This window comes from Embiotoca jacksoni, unplaced genomic scaffold (genome assembly GCF_022577435.1).
Source record: "Embiotoca jacksoni isolate LCO1_2020_lvr unplaced genomic scaffold, fEmbJac1.0.p SCAF_4, whole genome shotgun sequence".
In the NCBI taxonomy this organism is placed as follows: Eukaryota; Metazoa; Chordata; class Actinopteri; family Embiotocidae; genus Embiotoca; species Embiotoca jacksoni.
Genome location: NW_027185392.1, coordinates 12,521,599 through 12,547,502, shown reverse-complemented (window position 1 = coordinate 12,547,502; position 25,904 = coordinate 12,521,599). Strand labels below are relative to the sequence as shown.

General features: G+C 40.6%; 1 protein-coding gene across 2 annotated transcripts in view; it reads right to left on the bottom strand.

The window, feature by feature from the left end:
* Positions 1-25,904, bottom strand: part of npnta (nephronectin a) — a 53,111-nt gene that overhangs the window by 8,513 nt on the left and 18,694 nt on the right. For both annotated transcript variants that reach the window (XM_069166723.1, XM_069166722.1), the window contains 6 exons: positions 24,479-24,571; positions 14,183-14,302; positions 12,725-12,844; positions 5,336-5,470; positions 4,075-4,197; positions 2,383-2,829 (listed from right to left, as the gene is read on the bottom strand). In XM_069166723.1, the coding sequence (XP_069022824.1) occupies positions 2,383-2,829; positions 4,075-4,197; positions 5,336-5,470; positions 12,725-12,844; positions 14,183-14,302; positions 24,479-24,571 (1,038 nt within the window). The remainder of the gene's footprint in view (positions 1-2,382; positions 2,830-4,074; positions 4,198-5,335; positions 5,471-12,724; positions 12,845-14,182; positions 14,303-24,478; positions 24,572-25,904) is intronic.

Genomic DNA, 25,904 nt, shown 5'->3' with positions numbered 1-25,904 from the left:
ATTATGTGTTGCCATCTGCCAAGGTGAGTAGGAACAGCACTATCTCACTTCTTCTTTGATAGTTAGATGTTGCATCTCATCAGACATTGCTACATGAAAACAGCTCCATGCCTTTTGGTAAACACTTGAGTTTTGCTGTGCCTACAAACAGTCATGCCAAAACTGAGCAGAGACACTCGCTGTTCATTTCAAATTTCCACTGCTATTTATACAGTCTGTGTAAGTCGTCACCTTCTGCTGCTTTTTCCGTTTGCCTGTGTATCATAATGTGCAAGTTTACTTAAGTTATGTAGAGTATGTTAATGTTAATTTTTTTGTAATGTAAAGGATTAAGAATAAGGCACGAATTATTCTTTATTTATGTTGCATTAGTCTTTTTCAAACCCTTTCCCACTCCACTTTATCATGTGGTGCTTAGTCAGTTAAATGTTCCTTTATTCCCATTGACGAAGTGAATCTTTTAGGCTAAATAACTTCCTAAAACAGTTGTGAAAGAAATGATGAATTTGTAGTGAATAAATGTGCTTGTCAGGGTTCACAGCACCACAATTTAAAAATCATTATTCCCCTTTGCATGTTTTTCTAACAATGGTTCAACCAGGCCACAAAATATGTTACTGAAACCTACAGCTCTGTTCCCACTAGTGGAGGGCGGTGGAGTTTTGTTGTCAGCCCGTGCAACTTCTGGCTCACCGATGTGTCTCTAAAAGTTTTCTGACAACAATAAAGCTTTATGGCACAGAGGACTGAGCTCTGTAGGGCTTTTGATACACAGACAATATTTTTTGTAGGATCAGTTCATTGTTGTTTTTGGTCATTTTGTAAGATTTATTGATAGTTGTTCAAGAAATATAGAATTCCACAACCCTTATCCCGTAAATATTTTACCTCCAGGAAAATCTATTTCATATTTAAAAAAAGTAAATAATGGCTTCAGGCTTGGACTGAATGTTACAGGTGTAATAATTCACGTCATAGATATCTCATTATGAAATAATTCACTGTTTTGAAAAGGTGCATGCATTTATCATTGTGAGAGGAAAGCATGGGATGATTGCACATGATTGCACCTTCTGTTAAAGCAAAAAGAAACAGTCTAAATCACCTCTCATTATTTTGAATTCAATTATATTATTCGGTTTTGAACTGGGAACTGGAACAAAGACTGATGATGCATTCTGAATGCGATTGGTGTCACAGATTCATGCTTGGCAGGAAACGGAGTGTGACGTGGATAAACAACAGACTGGGTGAGCACCAGTTTGTGTTTTTTTAACTGAAGCCAAAAGATAATTACATTGAGAGGAAAACGTTCTTACTTTAAAACTGCAATTAGTGAGCCTAATCTCTTGTATTGTAGATATTGGCATTATTTCGCAAATTTTTCTGTATCACACTGCAATTTGAGGGTGGGTACAGCTGGATTTAAATATCTATCACCTAGAATTTTTACAAGAGAATTAAGTATCACAGTGGTAACACTGTGGCTCAGCCAAGTGTTCTCATCAAAAACTGATTGCATTAATGCCCTATATCCAATCTGGTGTTAATAGTGACCTTTGATTCCAACCATTTCTAGCAGTTTACATTATAAATTATCTTCAAAGTTTTGCTAAATGTTTAGTATTGAAACTGCCGTGTGGTTAGTTGACAAATAAACTGTGTACACATTGTGAACCGACTGTCAGCTGCACAGACAAGTTACATTCATGTATTCATGTTTGAGCACAAAAATAATATGACATTGCACATCATCTGTCAGGTAAATATAAACTCCTCATTCCTCAGAATATTTCATAATAAACACAATATTTTCGGATTCACATGAAGAAACATGCAAATGTGCTCCAATTTGGTTTGCAGAGACCTGCCAGGCAGCTGATGAAGATGAATTATGAGGCATAGAAGTGCCAACGGCCTGTGACCTAAAAGTAAACAGAAGGTTCATCCCCACATCAAACTTCAAAACACAGAGATTAGAACCTTCGTCAGTCTTCCGAGCCCTTTCAGCTGCTCTAATAGTAAATATATTTCTATGAACAATGTGTATGTCTCTACATGTAATGTAAATCATCCCTTGACCCTGGAGTGTCCCTCCATTGTTTTTGTTCTGTAGTGAGAGGCGTTACTGTTCTGGTTTAGTCTCAGACACGGCAGCTGTTTTCAGTTAAAAAGCTGTAAACACTCACTGTGCACTACCTGCCCTGCACCAAACAGCCATGACTCAAAGACATCAGCTATAGTGTGTGAACATAGAGGAGCATTCAGCAACTTAGGAGCCCATTTTTTTTTTCTTTTTAAATGGTAATCATAATAGAGGAATAATCATTGGACTTTTTCACAAGATCATAAAGCAGAATAAAATAAAAGGCCAGTTCTTACTGTGGACATCCCCTCTCTGTTTGGTGACCTCCTTCTGGATGGTGTTGTCAACTGGTGTGACCGGTAGTGGCGGCGGCAGGGGTTTCCTGGTGGGAGCCACTGGCTGTGGTGGGATGTAAGGTTTACGTGTGGGTATCAGTGGCTTTCTGGTGGGCACGGAGGGCTTTTGAGTGGGAACTGGTGGCTTCCGGGTGGGAACTGGAGATTTGCGTGGAGGTGGGGTGACCTTCCTGGGAGGCAGAGGTGCTCTGGTTGTAGTTGTGGTTGTTGTAGTTGTGGTGGTGGTGGTGGTGGTGGTCGATGACTTTGGGATGAAGGAGATTCTCTTTTGAGTCACTGGTGGATGGGCGGTGGTGAACCTCTTCTGATCCATGTCTGGGATGTGGTTGTGATGATTTGGAGGCAGTTTCCCTGGTCTCGGGGGGTCAATAACCACTTTTGGAATGGCTGAAATGATAAGAGAATGCAGATGGAGCAGTGAAATACGAGTACTTAAGAGTTAATGAGGTGTAGCATTGCACACTAACTGAAATAATTAGCCTGACTTTTGCAGATCAGGGGTTTATTTCATCTACTGAGGCTTCTCCTGATATTAACTAAATGTTAGCAACCTTAAACAAATTGGGTGTCTCAAATCTCACTGAAACAAAAGCTCACAATTGCAAAAGAAGCCAATAAGTTCACATTCACTCAGTGGTTACTGTTAGAAGAGAGAATTAGTTATGGCTTCAAGACTTCACAAACAAAACCACTAAAACAGCCCATGTTTAGAGGATTTCTGCTGTGGTTCCTTTTTTTTTTTTCATAGTGTGATTTTATCCATTCTTGTGGTAACTCTGATTGGTAATCTTTTGTGTACTTAAAGCCAGAGTTCGTGCAGCATCAAGCTAAAGCCGCTCTGTGTGAGGAATGATTTCTGTGATCAAACCGGCTGCCGTGCCCCGAGATTACCCTTGCTGATGTCATTAAAGTTACACCTCCTTTTCCTGCATTACCCCACACTCTTTTAACGTCAGGCGCAGGGACATAGGTTGGGGGTTGGGGATTTTCAGGTGACTTTGAAAGGGTTTCATGAGTGACGAATGAGGAGCGGACAAAAGAGAGTGGTTTGGACTCAGTTATTGCCTTCTTGGGTTGCAGGTGACTCTGATATGTGATACACAAATAGGATATTGCAACTCGACTCCCGCAGCACTTGTGGCTCACACCCTTTGGGTGAGCGTCAGGCTGAAGTATTTGCAGTAGGCATCGTCTTTGCCATAGACTGACATTGGTTTTGTCTGTTAAATGATTAAATAACTGTGGAAAATAAATGACTTCTTGTCCTCTGAGCTACTGTAAAAACTGCAGACGCACAGACTAATGAAATGTGTGTCAGTGAGCAGAATGAGACAAACTACCAGGAAAATAAATATTTCACATTTGATGACAACTCCTTATTTTGGCTGATTAAACTGGCCAGATGTCAAAAATGGAGTTACTCTGAGCACATGCGATAGGGGACCAGGGTGATTTGACTGACAGCCATTACAAAGAAAGTAATTTCAGTCTCAGCTCTGCTTGCGAGGCTATTCCTCTCTCTCTTGCTTGCTTTTCTACCTTTTTAAAAATCACAGGAAAAGAAAAGAAAACATGTGAGGCCCTGTCCCTCTTTGCAAAAGTGAACATCAGGGTTTTGTCTACAGTTCTTACGTTTACAGTCATGGCCCATCCCCCTGTAGCCGTCCTTGCATTTGCACTTGTATGAGCCTGGTGTGTTGTAGCAGGTGGCGAAGCTGCTACAGTGGCTCTGACCCAGAGAGCACTCATCCACATCTGAAAGATAATGGAGACATGACAGCATTTAGTTGCTGGGTGAAAGACCGTAAAAAGCTTCAGACACAATATCAAAGGCTAATTGCTTCACATTCACTTGAAGCAGGGCTCAAAGTTTATGTCAGTGAAAGCATTTAGGTGAATAGTAGTTCTCCGTTCATGAATGCCACAGCAAAATCATTACAAATGTTATTTGATAAACATTCACCCTGAGGTACAGAGCTGCAAGGACTTTCAAGCATTTTAGGAGCAACTGCCACCAAATGATTTCACTGTGAACATTTTTAACCTTTTTTGAAGGTTTGTTTAGATGTGGATAAAACAAAGATTGGAGAAGATTAGAGATGATATATGGTTTAAGGTCATGTATTTTTGTACGGACTACGAATTCAAATTGTGGGTGGCTAGTATATAGTATGGTACAAATCATTATATAATAATTATACAAGCTGTTTAAATTAGTGTTGCAGTGGTTTTGTGAAAATGAATTAAATCCTAGGTATTCTTTAGTGCTTCCTGTCTCTCCTTTGTTTTCTTAGTTTAGTATTACTTTAAATTTTAGAAAACTTTTCGATCCAATTTATTTTTCATTCGATTTCTCTTCGCATCTTTTCTGACCCTCACATGGGTTATGGGTTTTACTCAGTGATTTTATACAGGTCTTGCAGTAGTCCTGCTTTATAAGCCTCTCCCAACAGACTTTGTTTTATTTTACTATTTTGATTTTGAATAATAATTTCTGGGAAATTTAGTCAGAAAAAACAGTTTCTGCTTATTGCCATAGGTGCAGCCAAAGAGAAGAAACGGAAATCCTTGAGATTGTAACTTAATTGTGCTTCCACCAATGGCTGGCACTACTACTTGAGAATAAATAAAACAAACTTTTAGGATAAAGTCACTGCGCTTCTAAGTGAACTAACTTTTTAAAATAAAATTTCCAAAGCAGTTCCTGTAACACTGTCAATGTGCATTTCTGACATGTTTGATTTCTTTTACCTCATTCCTTTAATATCTGACATAACCACAAACACCTATTTCACTAAAAATAACTTGGCTGAAAGGCAAAGTTCTCAACAAATCTGTGACCTTTGCAAGTTGTATCTGAAAAAGCCTCACTGCAGACACGTTGTGACAGTACCTATGCACTGGTATTTCCCATTGATGTATTGCAGGTCAAATCCTTCGTGGCACTTGCAGATGTAGCTACCAAAGGTGTTTATGCATTTCCTGAACTTGGGACACACTGCTATCCCCGCTGCACACTCATCCACATCTGCAATAGAAAAAGGATACAGATCAAATTAATTAAAACAATTCATTCATTTTCACTAAAGTTGCCCTTCAGAGTTGTTTACGTGCATATAAAATAAATAAATAAATAAAAAAAAACAACACCATGAAAAATGTCAAGATTAACAATGCAATGTAATCCAAATCTAAACCAACTTTGATATTCAAACCAGAAGACTTTTTCAACTTCCCTGGTTAGTATTCATTTATGAACAAAGCATATTATGTATTCTGCTCTGTGAGCACAATACTATGCACACACATTGTTTTATTATTTAAAGACCTATTCTAAGTGTCTCTATTGATCACCTTCGCAGGCATGTGGGCATTAATATTTAGACACTGGGAGGCTCAAAGCATTTGCCTTAAAAATCATTAATTTATTTGTTGCATAATGCAGCTGAGGATCTGTGGTGCTGCAGGGACTGTTGTTTAAAAGGACTTTAAAAACACTGAGACACCTGGACATCCTGGGAAAACAAACAAGTGAAGTTAGTGTACAGAGCTCCCTCATCGCCATAACAACTACTGTTGAGGTTCTCATCAGGAAAGACCGTAATCCTAAACTGCTCCAGTGGAGCTGCTTAATGGCCAACAGTCGGAGACTGTAGCTGCATTAGCCTGCTACTGCCAGGGCCGTGGTGAATTATTATCTTTTAAATAACACACTAATGCACCTTGCATGAAAACCTCATCTTTATTAAAAATATCCATCCAGCCATCCATTATCAATACCCGCTTTATCCTGAACAGGGTCACGGGGGAGTTGGAGCTTCTCCAGCTCACTTTGGGCGAAGGCAGGGTACACCCTGGACAGGTTGCCAGTCTACCACAGGGCCAACACATATATATTAAAAATATTAATATTGCTTAAAACAAAAGCCGCCTTTGTCATATCTGGCTTTGAAGACAGCTCTGACTTTCAAAGTAGCAACTTGTTAAACATGATATTTTAGCCCGTATTTAGAGTTACAGATACCATGTCGGGGTAATCAATAGGTTCTGTGACTGCTCATGTTGCACACAAATGGAGAGCAGCACAGTTAAGTGCAAGGAGCAAGGGTTAGCCTTTAAGCCTGTAAGTATTGCATGTTATATTTCTTATTCAACATCGGCACCTGAGTTACACGTGTTTTTGTGCCACTGGCATGTGTGCATTTGGGATGATCTGAAACATGAGCGCACACATCAAATTTTTTTTCAACCTCTGGAAATCCCCAACAAAGACCCTTGAAATGCTTCATATAGCCTAATGCAATGAAACAATTAGATGAGGTGTGACATTCACATTTCATGAGGGACAGAACGTTCAAGATTAAAAAAAAAAAAGGCACAATGGGACAGGAACGCAACCACACAGGTCTTTTTTTTTTTAGCCATTCGCAGAATTGTGCACCATCCAGGGTCAGACTGAGGCATCTGAAGGAAAACATCCTGAACTGCATGAGTTTCTTGCCCAGAACAACAAAGTAATCCCACCACCCCTACTCAGCGTATGTGGCTCCCTATGAAGTCTCTCTGTATCCTAAACATTTGACAAAAAATTGGAAGTCTGTGTTATGGGTCCCAGGAATGGTACCACAGCGACAAAAATGAATATCCTGTAGGACACAAATAAAGTTCAGCAGCAATGAAGACACAGAGCGTTCAGTTCTTTTTCCAGATTGCCTCTCATTCTTAACTGACATATGAACACTTTTTGTAACTAACACCAGTGTGGGAGCTTAAATTATTACTGTGCAAAAGTAAATAACCTTAGTGACATCCCTGCAAGACAACATTCAGGTTGCCATGGTTGCCAGGTTGCCAATATTCAGGCTGCAATGGCGCGTACATACAGTTAGCATGCACATACAGTTTGGTTTCCCAAGAGTGAGCGTTGGCAGTTTCCACCAGTACTAACCTGTAGGACACAAGTAAAGTTCAGCAGCAATGAAGACAAGAAGCGTTCAGTTCTTCTTCCAGATTGCATCTGAGCAGTGAGCGTTAGTAACACCCTAAAGCAACCTGCGCGTAACTGCTCCGGTGTCAACAGTTCCTCCTGAGGCGCTTCAATGAGGTACCCAAGATCTTAAAGTGTGTTCTAGATACTCCATACTAATTCTGTCACCTATTTAATAGCAATGAATTGAATTAGTGACTGGATAGGATGATGTGTGTAGGTTGTATTGAATGTAAGTATGACTGTGGGCACTGGTATGTATAAAATGTTGTCTGTGTCCCTGTAGCACTAACAAAGAGTCTTGGCTGGTAGGTTGGTTGACCAAGGGAGGGGTAAGTAAACATACTCTATGCCTCTATCATTTTCCCTCTCCATTTTTCAGCATATCTACTTGGTGTGTTTGTGTCATCCTCCCTTACAAGTCCAAAAAGCAAATCGACCGGAAGACGCGGGTGCTGGCCGTAGAGCAGGTAATGTGGCGAGTAGCCTGACGATTCGTGCTTAGTGCAGTTGTATTCATGAATAATGTGAGGTAGGTGATCCTTCCAGTTCTCCTTCTCTTTTTTCTCATGTCCTGGGCATTTGTAACAAAGTCCGATTGAACCTCTCCAAGGGATTGCCTTGCGGATGGTATGGGGAAGTCCTGGAATGATTCACGCCAGCCAGCTGTCTAAAACCCCTGAACAGTTCATTGTCAAACTTCCGACCTTGATCATGATGGAGTTTAGTTGGGTACCCAAACCGAGGGATGAAATTGCTGAGGATCTGGTCAGTTGCTGTCTTGCCAGCCTTGTTTTGGGTTGGGTATGCTTGTGCGAATCTGGTGAAGTGGTCGACCACCACCAGGATGTACTTATATCCCCCTCAACTGGTTTTGAGGTGGAGAAAGTCAAAACATACGCGCTCAAGAGGTGAACTTGATGTAAGACTCAGCATCTGTGCTCTATCATGTTTTACTGTTTTTTTCAGCATTATGCAGCGACACTTTTTGGTGGTGTACTCCACAATCTCTCTTTTCATAAAAAGCCAATAAAATCCTTCTCTCACAAGGCCCAGGACTCTTTCCACACCAACATGTCCCATATATTGTCATGGAGGTGCGTGAGGACTGTTGTTTTGTAAGTGGTGGGCAGGACTAATTGTTTGCGACCCGGGGTTTCCCAATAGATGTAGTCTGCTCCACTCTCGTGACAACTTTCTTTTGGGCTTGTTGAGTGTCCTGCTCCCTTCCTCAGTTATCTCAGAACTCTTCATCTTTAACTCCATAATGTTTCCGATCACAGGGTCTTTCTGTTGCTCACTTACTCCATGACGCTGCAAAGCTTGAAGTACATGGCGCAACACTTCAACATACTCCTCAAAGGACCGGGAAAAGCAGAGGATGTCATCCAGATAAGGGATGCAACACTCATCTCTCAATGTGTCATGCATCTCTTCCATACTTCTTTGGAAGGCTGCTGGCACAATGGACAAACCAAAAGGGATTCTGAGCCACTCATACAGACCCCATGGAGTTGTGAAAGCAGTCAGGTGTCTGGATCCCTCGGCAATGAAGACTCGGTGGTAGGCTTTGCCTTGGTCTAAGACGGAAAACCCGCTGTAACCTCCGAGTGAGTAAATAAAGTCCTGTATGGGGGGTAGGGGGTGTTGATCCGGCACAGTCTTTTTGTTCAAAAGCTGTGAGGATAGGTCATTGCATACTGTAGCTTGATGTCTTATGAGCTTGAATGAAGCTGACCGTGGCTTTAGCCTGCTCTTCTTCCACTCCGAGCACTTTCCGAAGAAGGTTGATAACTAAGGCTTGTGCATCAGCGATGGGCTCTTGGCTGTTAATTATTTCTTTAAGGACATTAGCCCCAAGCAGAGGCTGGGGGAGGGGGACCTGACTAACCAGGAAAGGGACCTACATGGTAAGGTCGGGGCTGGTGTTGCCTGGGAGGTTGACTGTTAGCTCTACCCACCCATCGTATGGGATTGACTGTCCATTTGCAGCACATAGGTCAAGATTTTCCCCTGGATCAAGCCTGTAGGGGCCTCACTGCATAATGGGGAATGAATGTCAGTTTCCATGACCTATCAATGATGGTTACTTGTGAGCCAGAATCAAATAAAACTGTCACTGCATAACCACTAATTAAGCAGTTTAGCAGACTCTTTTTACTAATTAGTGGCACAGTACGAGAGATTTCTACAGGGGTTGGTTGTGTTTTTGGCAGGCTCAAGTGTCTGGTTTTATGGTTACACTTTTTCCGCTTCTGATGTGGTTGTTTACATGTGGAGGTTACTGGTTGTGATTGGAGTTGTGGGATGGTCTCTGGCTGTCCCTTGACAGAGACCGACTCCCGTTTACCTGCTGCTTGGTTCTTTTTAAACAACCAACTGCTCGGTGTCCTAGTTCACCACACACAAAACAGTGATTACAGTTCTCTGAGCCGTATTGTACACAGTTAGTGCAGCCAAAGGTTTTACCTTTCCTCTTGACAGGGGGTTGGCTTGGTAGAAAGGGGAGCGCCTGATGTAAGGGAGGCCTTGGTGGAAAAGGGGGTGCCTGGTGGAAGGAAGACTGATTGCATCTGAGGAGTGAGTCACACCCTAAAGTAACCTGCGCGTAACTGCTCCGGTGTCAACAGTTCCTCTTGAGGCACTGCAATTCTTTACTGCCCCTCGGTACAGTCCATGAGTTTAAATTACATTCTGTAATTATTACTTAAATTCCTAAGCTCATGTTCTACACATTAAGTCGCTAAAAATAAACAATGACAAATTAAATCACAAATTAACGTAAATGTGGTCACATTTTTGTGTGTGCCACATCTGCTCTCCAGTTAAGTTTCAGATCAAGATCCAGAAATTGCAAATGCAATTGCCAGTGGTCACTAAACTCTATAGTAACTCAGGTGCTGATGTTAATCAAATGAAGTACTCAGAAGACTCATAAAGCTTCTGGTGCTGTGCTCCACCCGTGCTTAGCAGAAGCATCTCCAGAACTTTTTGATTTCCTCTCGTATATCAGCAATATTAGTCCCTGCAATTGTGTTTTATTAGACAACTCGTGTGATACATTAAGCAATAACAGAGGCAGCATTAAATTATGAAGCTGTCTCATTCTGAACTTCTCTGACAGTACACAAACATCAGTGCTCTTTCTCATTAATCAGAGGGTTTTGTCACAGAGTAAAAACAAGTCAATACATCCATTTTAAGAGATTTCTACCCTAATCCACTTTTTGTCAACAAATACTGCAGCTAGTAGCACCACACTTATCAAACTGGTAAACGTGGAGTTTTGGACTGCAGCTCAACTCTTTCACTTGTACTTTTTCTTGATAAACTAAAGATTAAAAGCTAGTTATCAAATTCCTTGCAACTTAAAATACAAAAAAACCACACAAAAAAACAAAGATCCATTTTTGTAAATTGATTAGGAGCAGATCCTTTACAGCTGCAGCACAGAGATAAAGACTGAGGCCATGTTTCCAGAATAGGTTCGTTTCAGCCAACTATTTGGATTTCAACATTTGCCTGGATCTTATGCCACATCTTATTTTATTTGTTTTTTGTATTTAACACAGTCTGTCATGAATTGTTTTGAAAATTATTTCCACATCATCACTGTTTTGACTTATTGTGGGACTAAAGTCTTACATGATTTCTCTAAAGTATTTCATCAAGCAGCATGGGAATTTACTCTAATATTTAATTACATTGTATTTTGACCCAATTAATACACACTAATGTTGATTTTGTGCCTCTGATCCTTGTGTTTTTACTTTTTTATGTTTATGTTTTGTTACTGTTAATTTCCTTCCTGTCCTTGTGTGTTTTCCTCTTCTGTAATGATCTACACCACCCTGATCAGTTTCATCTGTCCCTGTGTTATCCTCTCCTCAGAGTATATTGTCTGTGTGTTCCCGTCTTTTGTTGTCAGTTAGTCATTTCTATCCTCATCTCTGTTCCTGTGAGTCCTGTGTAAGTTTCATCCCCCTTTGCTTTTGTTTGCCTATTTGTGGAACAATGCCCAGCTCCCCCTGTTTTACTTGACTGTCAGTGTAACAGTGTGTCAGCTTTTGTTCTTAAAGTTTTTGTTTGCTTGGAACTTTTTCAAAAAGAGGAAAAAACAAAAGGCAAATGAGGGTTAATCCTTGTTTGTAAATGGCTTTCCTTGCTCGACATACAATCACTTGATAGCATCTTATAAAGGGTACTATTAAAGGTATGGCACATTATGTGTATACATTGAATGAAATCATCCCACTAACAAAAAAAAAAGTGATGGCACTGCCCTAACGCCAGTAATAAATGTTGATCACAGCTTTCACACACTGCAGACAGTGTATGACAGTGAAGTTGCAGTTTGTAGTCTAGTGGTGTGTTAATATACTAAATATAATTATAAAACCCACAGTGTATTATTGGTAGACTAAGGAGATCCTACAAGTCAAAGTTGAGCAAAGATAAACTCTGACCTCTGAGGCCATTTGGAGAACAAAGCAAAACAGTTTTGAATTCATCCATCATGGAGGATTCAAGAGGAATGGGAACAAATATTTGTAGGCTGGAAATAATGTGATCATACATTTAAACTTCAAAACAAACAAAGAAACAAAAAACACTTTAAACACTACAAATGTTTTCTTTTTAGCATACAGCAAACACATTAGTTACTCTTAAGATTGATTTTCAAATGATCGTAGCACCTGTGCCAATCAACCTTTAGAAATCTGCCCCCCCATTAGCCACTCAGCAGTTAAATGGGACGATCAGGCAGCGAAACAGGAACAGCCCAGACTGGAACAGCCTGTGTTTAAACCTGACACAGGTTAACTGCCTCCACTGCCCCCATCTGTTAGGTTTCCTATCTGAGGAGCAGTGCCACATAAAACTTGTAATGGAAGGGAGAAGGCTGAGGGCTAAGGATCATATTTCTGCTGTAAAAGCTGGAGCAAGTAAGTGGGTTAAAGTCAATATTTGGCAGGGAAGGGCTGATAAATTGATAGGCTCCTTGATCAAAGCAAAAAATATGTATTGGTAAATATTCTGGATCAATTCAGCTTGAAAGCTTTGCTTGCTAAGAGGATTTGTCTGAGTTCCCAAATTACATTTCAACTGCCAAGTTGTCTTCTTCCTTTGCCAAAACAGTTGCATCTGATTATCACCCAGCAAATTGAAAGGCTGAGAATAACACATAAAGAAAAATCTTCACTGTCATGCGTTACAGAAGTTGTTCGTGGATGGGAGTGTTAACACAGGGCTCGATTTTCAGGCCTGTGAAGATATATTAAGACTGGGACGTACCCACACAGGTTCTTCCATCCGGAGCCAGCTGTAGCCCGGGCGACGGACACTGGCATCGGACCTCTCCTTTCAGCACCTCACAGCCGTACTGGCAGTTGGCCATACCACAAGTGCGAGCGTCTGACGGATACAAGAGAAACACAGCACATATTAACGCACGCTGGTGCCACAAGGGAGTACAAGGGGGGAGGGGGCAGTTTATCCTGCTCTCACCCACACTTTCTTTCCTCACATCCACAGTCACACTCCTTTTCCTCCAGTCAATTTGTTAGAGACAGGCCACTCGCCTGCCTCTTCTGATATGAGCCAGCTTGACCCTGGGGTGCACACAACAGAACAGCACACACTCTACCATTATTAGATTCCTCTGCCGTGCAGTTGCTATGTGCTTACACTTTAGCTCAAGCAATCTCTCCTCACCCACTTTTATCCTCTCTTTCACCCAAAGACTGATAATCCATCTGCACCATATCGAAGCGGCAGTGTGCAGCACCACTGTTGTTGAGCCATGCTGAGCAGATCAAGACCCTCCAAAAAAAATAATATGATGGAACAGATTTTGTTCAGCCTCTCTTGATAACTTTGGACCCTAAAAAGGAAATTAAAAGTGAGGCTCATGCCGCTGCTGCAACTTCAGCTGCCGCAGGCACCCTAGAGTACAGTTTGATGACTGAGGCAGGGCAACCTGATTAAATGTTACAGAGATCTATTGATCAAAGCAGTAGCAGGGGAGAAAAGAGGAGCAGCAAGGTGTTTCACACCATCATGCTATCATTACACAACAAAACCTCGAATAATTTGAGATTGCCTCAAGCGGTATGCAATTCCGACTTTTAAAGGGGGAAAGTTGATTTTCCACTGATATAAAAGAGCTGATTAAAATGAGGTACCAGGAGTCACAGCATCCTCAAGTGGAACCATAAGGAGAACATAGTTAACAGTGGGAATGTACAGGGAGACATGTGCAGGCCTCAGTTCATATTCTGTGGAATACCTCAGGGCAACCAATAAAGACTGTGCATTTACTCGAAGCTCTGTAGATTGTGTTTCTTTCATATTTTTCATTTTAGCCGTCGGGTTCTTCACAGGGGTTCTTCAGACTGTACAGCTGCTATAATGAAGCGAATCAACATGGGGCTTTCATCAAAACAGTCTATCAAAGGATTGTGCAGCAGCTGTCAGAGGTGCTCACATGCGTGGGAAAATGTATTTCACAATAGAGAGCATATGTCATCAACACTGCCTTGTGTAGGAACTCAGATGAATGCATCCGTAGTGATGTGAAAAAGGCTTTCTACTGGCACATACAGGCTACAAAGCGCACGAGAGATTTGAAAAAAAATCTGATGAGGAAGAAAACAGATAGGAAATGAAAACATCCATATTTCAGACAACAATACCAAGAATGAGGATGATAACAGCGCTGTAAGAGTGTGTGTTTGTGAGAAACAGACTCACTTCCACAGGTCCCGTCAGGCATCAGCATGTAGCCATTCAGGCAGTAGCACTTGTAACTCCCATATGTGTTCATGCACCTGTGTTTACAGGGCCTCGGCTTCAGCCCGCACTCATTCAGGTCTGCAGACAGAGAGAGACAACATAAGTGGACTGGAAGACAGGGAGAGGGAGACCCTCCTATACAGAGGGGAAATTAGTTAGAGGGCAAAGGTGAAGAGGTCAAACACGTCAAACCTCACCCATCCATTTGTGCGTAGGTTTAAAGTGTTTGTCTCTCTATGTGTGTGTTAATGTGTGTGTTTTGGAAGAGGTGGGGGGGAAGCTTCAAGGAAGTGAAGCGCTGCCGTGTTCTGACAGGCCCAGAACTCCCCGTCTTTGATGATTTACCAGCAAACCAGCACCGACTGTCAACGTTCCCATCACCTGCACGTGATAAAAGATGCTATTATACCCTCTGACTCACCACGGCTTCAGGAGGTTGCAGCTTCACCATCCAGCACTCTTTGATAGACGCATATAATCCCAGTGTTTTTATGCAGACATAAAAGTAGAGAAATCTCACCCTCAACAGCCCGTGAAAATCTTATTAGAAAATGATGCTGTCTGAGTTCAGAGCGGGGAAGACTCCTGGGAGAAAGGAATATGCCCTGAGCTCAACACCTGTCAAATGCTTATGCAAATCCAAGTCATTATACCTTTCTCTGAGCAGAAATTTTGACTAGTCAAACACTGGTGTAACTAATAACATTATAAACGTCTGCTTTCCATTTACGTCTTTTAGTCTCGGGGTCATGGTGTTGTTTACGTTGCCCCTCGGATTAAGTACTGACACTGCTAAATATACCAGACCCATCATTAATGTTATTTGCTACACTTATGTACTTCCTGCTATGACAAGTGCCCTCTATGCGAGAGGTTTAAAGTGGCTTCTTCCACTGAAATCACTGAAGTGACATTTACAATATTTAAAAAGCAAAACCAACCAATCAAGAACTAGATACAGATCTATTAGTCCTTCATAATGATAAATCTTTTGACATTTCATGGCATAAAAAATGGTGTAACTAATAACAGTAATAATGTCTGCATTTCAGTTATGTATTTCAGCTCCAGGGTTTTGGAATTGTCTTTGTTGCCTCTCTGGGAAGAATTACTGGCAGTCCAGAGCAGAACACCTGTGTACTTCCTGCTATGACAAGTCAAAGTGTACCTCACATAGAACTGTAAAACTTACTGTATAGTAGCTATGTTAAATAAATAAATGTTTATTTCTTACTGTATAGCCCACTGAACACTTGAAAAAAAGAGTAGTAATTACGGTACTTAATGTGACATTAATGACAATCAAGCTGGAGCAAAACTTCTACCTCTTTAGACCCTTTTCGTGGCCAATACTTTGACTCGTAATTGCATTGAAACCGCAGAAGTAACCAATTAAATGCAAATTAATAATGTTTGCATTCTATTCGGGTGTGTTAGTTTCAGGGCCAAGTTGTTAAGCGTACCGGCCCAATGGCACACCTAAAATGAAGGAAAGCTATCATTAAGGGCATTTCCATCCATCTTTTAATGCATTTTTTCCATTTGGGCATTTCAAAAAGTGTTCGTGCTTGACTGAGCCAGAAGCATTTAAAGCACGTCTACTCAAAAGCTTCTGCTCCACTGAAGACACTAAAGACAGAGGCACAGGAACACGTCAGATCTTTGTGGAGTGAGCCCTCTTCAAAATAATACATGAAACAAACAGAAATGTCAGAAGTACATCATGCCTTCAATGTTGTTTTCTCATTGTTGTTGTGCTCTCTTCCTCTGCAATGGTCTAATGATACTGGAGAATTTGTGCCACCAACATTTTATTTTGATAAATGAACAACTCATATTTGCAGAGCATTGCATTTGTATGGAAACCTGGCGAGTATTGTAATTGGCTACACCAGTGCTTTTTATGCTTTATGTCAAATATCTCTTGGGCTCTCTTATTGCTCTTTTACTTGTGGTGGAAAGTAACTAATTATTCCCTTTGCTGGAATTGAGGTTTGCAGTTGTGTATTTGGAAAAATCTGGGTGCTCTCAATAATCTTTATTAGAAGTTCTTGATTTTTTTTTCTGCACTTATAAGGATTATAAAGTCATCTGCAGTTATGCAGTTATGATACAAAGAGGATGACCTTTCATTTTAGTTTGCTTTATACAACATTTTTTTCTGTCCTGAAGCAACTTTTAAGTTGAGGCTTTCTCATTCTTGCAGAACATCACTGAATTAAAGAAGGACATGTTCTGAACTTGCTGGAGTAACCAGATCAGCCTTTCCATATCCCCAACTCTTGTTACTGCCATTTTCAAAAAAAGCTGGAGCAGGCTTCAAATTGTCTTACTTCTAAATACTTTTACTCTTGTTTCGGACAAGTATCCATTTTTCTGAATTAGTTATATATTATACCAATCTATAAGCAAGTGTGCTGTTGTGAAATTGTCATGGAAAAACAATCAGTGGCTCTGAGGATAAAACATCCTATTTACAAGCTGTAAAAATGAATTAATTTGACTGTAAAGGTTCACTGAGAAACTGTTCTTCAGATCTCAGGAAAATTCTTAGCTGTGTAAGTTAGCAGTTTCAATTCCTTTAACAGTGAAGTTACCCTTTCATTTAGTTTCACTTATTCATCGAAAAAAGCTTATGAATGTCTGAAAGAATTTAAGGTCACTTTGGCTTTATTTCAGTATTATTCATAAAGTAACATCTGCTTCTTTAGCAACTCTAGAAAGAGTGTAAATACAGGTCTTGAAGACTCTTCTATGTTGATGGCCCTAATCTAAACTTGGGGTCTGTTGGGAGCAAATTGAAACTACATGAAAATCTATCACACCGGAATAATGACACCTGCTCTGAGAAATATAAATAACTTAAACTATGAATATCACTTTCTGTTTCTGTGATACAGTAGAAGCATCACAAATAGACTTCATCTCACTGTACGATACATGAGGGGTCATCTAGGCCAAACAAACTTTAAATGGTGCCGCGTTTAGCTCTATGGGCATATGCAGGGTGCATTCTTTGAAGTCCACATACCTCCTACATTTAAAAAGATACCATAGTTTTATTTGGATGAATGATGGAACAGATGTCCAGTTTGTATATCCACACACCCAATCTTCTATTAATGGAAACTTGTGGTCTACTAAAGCCATGTTGGCTGACCGATCAGTGAATGTGACAAGAATTTGGACTGTTTGCCTCCTAGTCTAACCCTACCAAGTGCCACCAGGCTCAAAATCCTTTTTTTTATAACTTTAAATTCTTAAAGATATATAGAGGTCAGTTTGGTCAGTTGTTACATTGGAGTCACTATATATAACCTTTATAGCATTACTTTCACTGACTACAAAAGTGAGGGTAACAAGGAGCAGACATTTAACTGTCAGCCAATACAAAACATTACATTTCATATTGTATTTTACTACATAACAAGTAAACTAAATAGTCTTTGAGTAAGGGTTTTATATTATAATCTAAAGTAGATATAAAAGAGATTTAATATAATCCAAATATGCCTGAAACTTTTTGCAGGTGCAAACAAACATGTATTTGTGCTAACGAAAAAAGAGGTTTTCTAAGCAGGTGGTAACACAGTAACATAGTGTTATGCCAATATGAATTATTTAAACTGCACTGCACACACACATCAGGCCTTGTTACCTAATGCAAATTTCACTGTGACTGCACTTGTGCTACTGCTTGTGTGCATCAGATGAATTTAGATGTCAATGTGCTTTTTCAAAAGCTTAAATGTTATAACATAAAAGTGACATAAATTATTCTTTATTTTTTGTCAAAACAAACCTACTCAAAATGATTCATTCTGCTCTTTGTCAGACTGAAGGCATTCATCATTTTCACAGTTGAACTCCAAACCCTACAACCGTTTCTTTCTCTCACAAGATAATGTTAATTATCAAATTATCATTGACACTTGAACACACACACGCACGCCTGAACACACACATACATTGTGACTCTTTACTTTTTAATTAGCATTGTCAATCCTGTATTCCTCCTTGGTTTTCACAGTAAGCAATTGTCATTCTCATTACTGTGTTTGTAGAAAACCATAGCAACACCTTCCATTGTCCGCGTGGCAGAGACACAGGTCTCCACTTGCTGGCTGCACTGAAAAAACAGCTTAAAAATGTAAATGAGGGATTATTGAAATTGTCACATTCTCAGATAGTGGAAGCTCCGTGAGCATCAGCACAAGCCAGACACAAAACACAGCCAGGTTGTCATCTCTGAAGGAGAGGACGGAGAGAGGACAGACGAGACAGAGCGGACACAGAAGGGTGGAGAAATGGTGAGATAACAGACAGATATTACTACCAACTGTAAATTCGACATGCCTCAGGACTACAGAAACCTACATGATAGCAGGGATGGAAAGCGCCTCTGGGGTGCTCACTGTACAGTAAATGAACTGTTAAGATACATCTGAAGTGATGCAAAGTGGAGTGATTTATTGGGTCAGCTCCAGTGAGGTATGCTACATTCCCGACACGCCTCTATCACTGACAGAGAGATTAGCAGGAAGCTCTTTCTTGGGGATAATGTCTCTAAAGAAGATAACACTGGTTAGAACTCGAGGCCTTGCTTTATAGGTACTGGTGGAGCCATGAGTGCTGAGTCCATGTCGAAGATGGTTTAAAGGGAAGGAGGAGCTCTTTGTTCCAGGTGCTAAAAAAAATTAAAAAAAATAAAAAAAACTGGAGTGGAAAATGAGAAGGAAGAAGGGGACAAAGCAATAAAGAGAAAATCACGACAGCTCTTCGGAACTGAGAATCTTCTTTCAGGGTAGAGAGGGAAAGAAACAGAGCACCTGCCTCTGTTTCTGGAGTGGTAAAAACTGTGACAAGCTCGGCATTCATGCTGGCATTTCTAGTGAGAAGCTGCTCTTTTGGGATGCCTATTCTGCCAGGAAAGACAGTAAGCAGTCAGAAAATAGTTGAGAGTGACATTCACTCCTCCTCAGGCTGCACAGTGCAGCACCATGCATGTTGCCAAGGGGAGGAGGAGAAGCAGCTGAGGGGAGGTCGATCGACAAATCTCACCCTCCATCACTACTCTCGCTGGCTGACGGTCCACGGGAAGAAAGATAGGAAGGTGACTGGCCCACACTGGTGGGGTTAAATAGTCCAGTGCTTCTTCTTTAGACAAAAGAAATGGGTTAGAGGGAATGAGGGGAATGGGAGGGAGGGGGAAGTTGGGGGTTTTGATTGACATTAAGTAGTAAAGGGTGGAGAATAAGTAAGGAGAAGAGAGAGATAGAGAGAGAGAGAGAGAGCTGTAGTGAGAATAAAAAGCACCAACTAATGGATTAAAACACCTTTGACCACAACACATTCCTGAAAAGTAAAGAGGAACATTATGCAGCAAAGAGGATTACACTTGTGGGAATTGGACATGAGCTTAGTATCAGAAAAAAAGTTTCGGGCATATGGGAGAAACGGCAGAAGTGTTTTTGCAGCCCTTCTCCTCCTGCCCTCTTCTCTTTTTCTGCATTCCTTCTTTGTCATGAGGATAAAATAGGATCTCAGAGAATTACAGTATCTCTGATTCAGAGAATCCCTTCTCAATTTGGGCCTGGAGTTTCAAAGGTAGACTGGAGTTACCATGTAAAGAGGCAAATCATTGCTTGACTACAAACACTTGGGTCTCAGGAATTTCACCCCCCCCTCCCACCCTCCTAACCATCTATCAGTCAAGCAACCCTCCCTCCGGCAGTGAGCAAACAACACCTATTGTCAAGTGACAGGAAGATGATACAGCTACCTCTGACTGCTTCGCATGCTTCAAATCATTCAAACATTTCCCTATTGAGGGTTGCAATAATCTAAACTGAGAAGTTATGCAAGCCTATTGCAGCTTTGCCAAATCTGCCAAGGAGAGAAATACCTCTCGCAGGCCTTGTCTGCAATAGGAACTATAAAAGGGCACTACAATAAGAGGTTGTACAAACTCAGAGGATAGATTCACAGTGAAAATCCTCTGACTTTAAGTGGATACATGTGGGTAAATATTACAAGTGGTGACCAAATGAGTAACAAGTTGGTTTAAATATAATTTTGTAACAAAAATGTATTTAACTGGAAGTACCATTTTACAGTTTACCTTCGCCAACCAGCCAAGTTGCAGTTTGCATCCATATCCTTCCAGACTCATAATATGTACTGAAGACTTTGAAGGAATGACTATACATGTTCACATGCTTGGCCAATAAAGCAGATTATGATAGAAATCAAAGTCGTAGCAATGACAGAAGATGATTATTCAAATAAGGATGTTGCTGCAAAGAAGCTACAAACTCTAAAACTTACTTCACATACACCTTCAACCCAACAGCACAGAAGATCTATACAATCACCACACTTACAAGATGGACACCCAAGATTAGTTTCACTAATTCAGTATCTGAACAAATGTGAAATATGGTGACGGTCTGCCCTTCTGTTCCCCAGTTATGGTTTTGAATGATGGCCAGAAACTGTTTGTGCAGAACACTATGTCACAGTGGAGCTGACCTTTGACCTTTTAAATATGAAATGCCATTGCTTCATTATTTTATCCTATTACACATGTGTATCAAATTTTGTCATAATTAGCAAGACTGTATGAGTAATGGCCACAAACGTGTTTTGTGAGGTCACATGGACCTTTGATGTGCCCAACAGAACTCAACAAATTTAAAATTCCCTCAAATAGTCCCTATCATGTTCACGAGCATGGGACAGACAACCCGATAACATATTAGGTTTTGATTAATTAGGGTCAAATATTACTTCCTGCCTCTTTAATGACTTGTTTTATAAGAGAAATGAGATAAAATAAATTTGGCATAATTGGATGTTAACTGAGATAAAAAATAAAAAAATAAAAAATATAAAAAACACAGTATAATGACATCCATGCAATACTTTAAATACTTGCAGCTGTTTGACTGCTAACAGCAGACAGCCAGGAAGACAAACAGTGACAGAGAGGGATCGTTTCTAAACCAACAACCCCTGAAGTATCTGCCTACACCTACACTGAATTACATTCATGTGCATATTAGTGGAAGTAATTATAAAAGTTCCTGTGGCTTTGCCAAAATAAAGCAGTGAAAGATCCAGATATTACGAAATTTTCTAAGAACAGACATATATAAATAAAAAAATAAATGGTATATGTGCTTCACCAACAGTGCTAGATGATCATACTTGAAGTGCTATTAATTATATATCTGGCTGACACACAGTGAGAAAAGGAGGAAAGCAGCATGTGGAGGCGTTACAGCTGTATTGCTTCTGATATCTGAGATGCCGTTCCTCCAGCAAAATCTTTTAATAGTGTCTTAACAGCAGGTCAACTACACTTAATTAAATCCACCTGCACGGAATAATCATCTTATTAAAATGATTGGATCAGCAGGGGGAGAGTGCTGCCAAACTGTTAAACAGATTATCCCTATAATGAGTTTATTTGTGCAGCGAGAGCATATTCATCTATCCTCACCATGCTGTATGACAGAAACAATTCTCATCAGCACTGAGGGGAAGCACTCCCTCAAAATGATAAGGATTCTCAAAGTAGTCTCAACAGATGAGTGCCTGTTGATTCACTGGTGAAAAGCAAACAGATTCATTTGAACTATATGCCATTCAGGCCTTGAGTTTTTCTGTACAGGAACAGCAACGAAAAGGAAATAACCACTATAGTTAAATTATGTGACAGGTGAAAAGATCTACCACTTAAACTAGCCATGTAGTCCTTGAAGTATAAGGTAAATCTCTCATAACAGTAACAGCTAATACAACTCTGACAGAGGAAAATAGTGCTCTGATTCTATGAGAAATCAATACCGTGTCTGCTGTGCTGTTTGTTTAGTGTAAACACGAATGTTTCCTCTGTGGTTTGTTTTTGCTCCATACAAGCAGTGTTACCAAGGTGTTTAACACTCTTGTTAATCAGAGTACCTCCAGAGTGGCACGCATCTATCCACACCTCCCACTTAAAGCCGAGGAATGTGTGTCCATTTGTGTGTGCATGCAAAATATTCTAATGTACATTCAAGTTGGTGTACATTTGTACTTGGTGTACTTTTTATTCACAATTATTTGAATGAAATCCAAGAGCAGTTATTGTTTGGTTGAACTGCTATAACTACAAAAGGTGTGGTGTTAGAAAGTTGTTAGTAATGTACGGTGACAGATCAATGAAGCTGAGTAAAAACTACGATGTTTCCCACTTTGTGAAGCCGAAGTATAATGTGGCATGAAAATATTAATATAATTTAAAATAAAAACGAATAAAAACATTCAAGTGAACTTTGACCTTCTTGTTCACATCCGTCGCAATAAATAGCGTGACGGTTTGAGTAAAAGGAAAAAGCTTAATGCACTTCATGTTACACTTTGTACTAATGCCTCTTCTGCTTCTTCTTCCTTTTGCGAATTACAAACAAGCATTAGCGCCACCAGCTCAGTTGATGTGACATATCTCTCCGTTGCACAGAGGATTGTGGGTCAGAACAATCAGAGAAACATGCTGGTCTGCATATTGCAAAATACGACTGGATGTAGGAGGACATCCCGGTATTTTTGGCATACTGAATTTCACATTCTATGAATTTCTAGGCAGTGAAGTCTAAAAATATAGCTACAGTTGTTAATTGTTGCCAAAGGTGCCGCCAAAGAGAACGAAACAGAGGTCTTAGATATTCAAGCTTTAAAATTGTACTTAAGTTGAGTATTTGAATAAATACAATTCATCTCTTTACCAGATCTCTCACTGGTTATCTATGCAACCTCCTGGGGTGCAATGTTGTCCACAAAACAAATTTATAGATTGTAAAATGATTTAAAAGCTCTCAGGGTGACTACCTGACCTTTGGCAGCAACGAGGTCAGACGAGCAGCTCAGGGCAGCGTATTTCACTCCTCCAGTTGTCTCCTCAAGATAAATGCAGCACTCCAGAGGGATTGGATATTAGAATGCTTCGGAAAATTGGCCACCTGCCACATCAATAGTAAACCTCAAATCAATGTTTAACGGAGGCTGCATTTAAATTAGATATTCTAATCTCTGGTCTCTGAATAATTAAATTGGTTTCCATAGCATGGGGCAACTGAACACCGAATCCAAGGTTATCAACACCTACCTAGGCTGAAAGGTCAAGTCTGCCACTCAAGGCTCAGTAAAGTGGTAAGCTCTGTCAAACATCTACAGCTTATTGGACAAATGGGAGTTTGCCGAATGCTTGAAAGTACAGTTTCATCTTGAAAGGTCTTGGAACCACATTTGTCAGATAAGTCTGTTTGAATAGCTGGCAACAAAGTCTATTGTAGTTGGAGAAGGGATGCAGATCCTTTTTCCTCTCCCCTTTGTTGTAGATTAAGACAAAGTAGAGTTGTCTGGCCAGGCAGACAGGAGCCACCTATAGCCTCCAAATGCAAGATGAGTCATTTGGAACATTCCGGAAAGGATTTCAACCCCCTCCCACCCCACACCCCCGCCCCCGTTTTTAATTACACACTATCCTATTCCTGTCTCAGGGCGTGATTCCGCAAGTATTTTCAAGCTGCTTGGATGCATGTCAACTTAATGCTAACTGGGGAGCTTTAAAGCTTTTCAACATGTCCAAACTATCAATGCACAAAACCTCAAGCACCCACAGCGCGCGCGCACACACACACACACACACACACACACACACACACACACACACACACACACACACACACACACACACACACACACACAACAAAACAAACACTCTTTCAATAGCACTACTCAGCCAGGCAAAGTTATCTCAGGTCATTAATTGAGATGTTATCTTCACAGGAGAGGATGCACTCCCGGGATCATTCAACGTGGCCTCACCACTCATTTCCATTTGAGCTGAATCAGCTCTCCCTCTCTGCCTCCTCCCCTGTGATTAAAGCATCTCACTACTGTTGGCTGACGGCAAACCAGCTTCCGCTCCCGTGGCAGTTTTAATACACTGGTGTTGTGCGGTGGAGATCCGGCCACAATAAACAATGACTACGCTGCTGTTGCTCAGGGCAGGAGATCTCCTTCGCTTCATCTCCTTGTGAAAAATGTGCATGTCAGCAGGCCTGTGTGTTGCAAAGTGGGCGGACACCATATATTCTGTCTGTTTCCATTTTAGTGCCATATTACAAATAAAAAAGTAACACACCAACTGCAAAGTAACATCATAGCCAGAGTCGTCATAGTGTCTACAAAATCCAGGCAGGAGCTCACCTTGATTGCAGGTCTTGCCGGTGAAGCCAGGATGACACTTGCACTTATTGGGTCCCACGCAGTCTCCATGCTTACAGCCAGGCTGGCACACAGCTGTTCAGGGAGGATTCAAAGAGGAAGAGACAGATCAGTGCAGCACCCTAGCAGACTGCTTGTACCAGATCAGGATGACAAAGCACTTAATCCTACTGCTTCTTGACTTCCACAACCCCTTTGGCTGTAAATTATCTGTTTACACCACATTAAGGAAATAAAACAGCATGATGCCTCATTCATAGAGGAAATGTGTGTTTGTTTCTCCTTGTGTGACAGTGTTATTATCATTGACTAATGATAATTGAGAAGCCATTTTCAGGTAACCACATTATATATAGCAGTTTTTTTTTCACCTTGCACTGTTCTGGATCTTGGAAAAGTTTTATTATCCTTGTCCTTCATGAGGTAAATGACAAATTTGACCTTTTAACACCTTGCAAAGTTTTCATTTTCTTGTTTTTAAAATGCAGTGCTGATATTTACTCTGGCATACACCCAACGAGGATTACCTCGGAGGATGATGTCTCTCCCCTAGACTGAAACAATTAAAGCACCGAAATAGTAGATTATAATTAGTTTCTCAATGCAGAGCTGCCCTGCAGATTGTACGTGGTGCCTGAATAGTGATATTTTGAGTGCATACAGCTTCACTTACACTGTGTTCTGTCTCAGTGAGCTGGAGGCTTGCCCTGCTTATCTGACTGCCAACTGCAGCTTGCTGCTAAGCATGTGTGATACACGGGGCCTCAGCCAAGTGTTACTAATTTTCATTAAAAGCTTCATTAATTATGTCATAATATAGTGCCATCAGAGGACTTAATTATCACTATGGTAGAAGAGGCAGTATTTGTGTTTGAGTCACAAACAGAGAGAAACTCGGGCGGAGAGTGTTTATCACAACAGCCAGTTTGTTGTGTATCTGGAAAGGTGTGACAGTGTACTCAGCTTTATTTGTGGCGATACAGCTGCGGGGTTTTCTACATCATTGCGTTGGTGATGCCCTACATGCTACAACCAGATAACGATTTTGCTACATAACTTGCTTCAAGGATGTTTTTGTATGTTGTTCCTCATGTTTATCTGTATGACCTCAAACAGCGTTGCTGAAAAAAACACTCAACAGATTTCAGTTTTGGTGGAAAGTTGGGACGACCGAGGGATAGAAAAGCAAGTTAGCAGCTGTTCAGAGTGAAAGCAGCACTGCACACAAAGGACTGTGTAGAAGTGAGTTTATCTTCAGATACCAAATGAATGAAAAAATGACCTAGACAGTCCAGTTTATTAAAATAAATGCATGACAAATAAATTGATCATTTTTTTAGGCATATTTGGAGCCCCAAACAGTAGCACTTTGTAATGTAAGACAGTTTCTGGAAAGCTATCCTTTGTC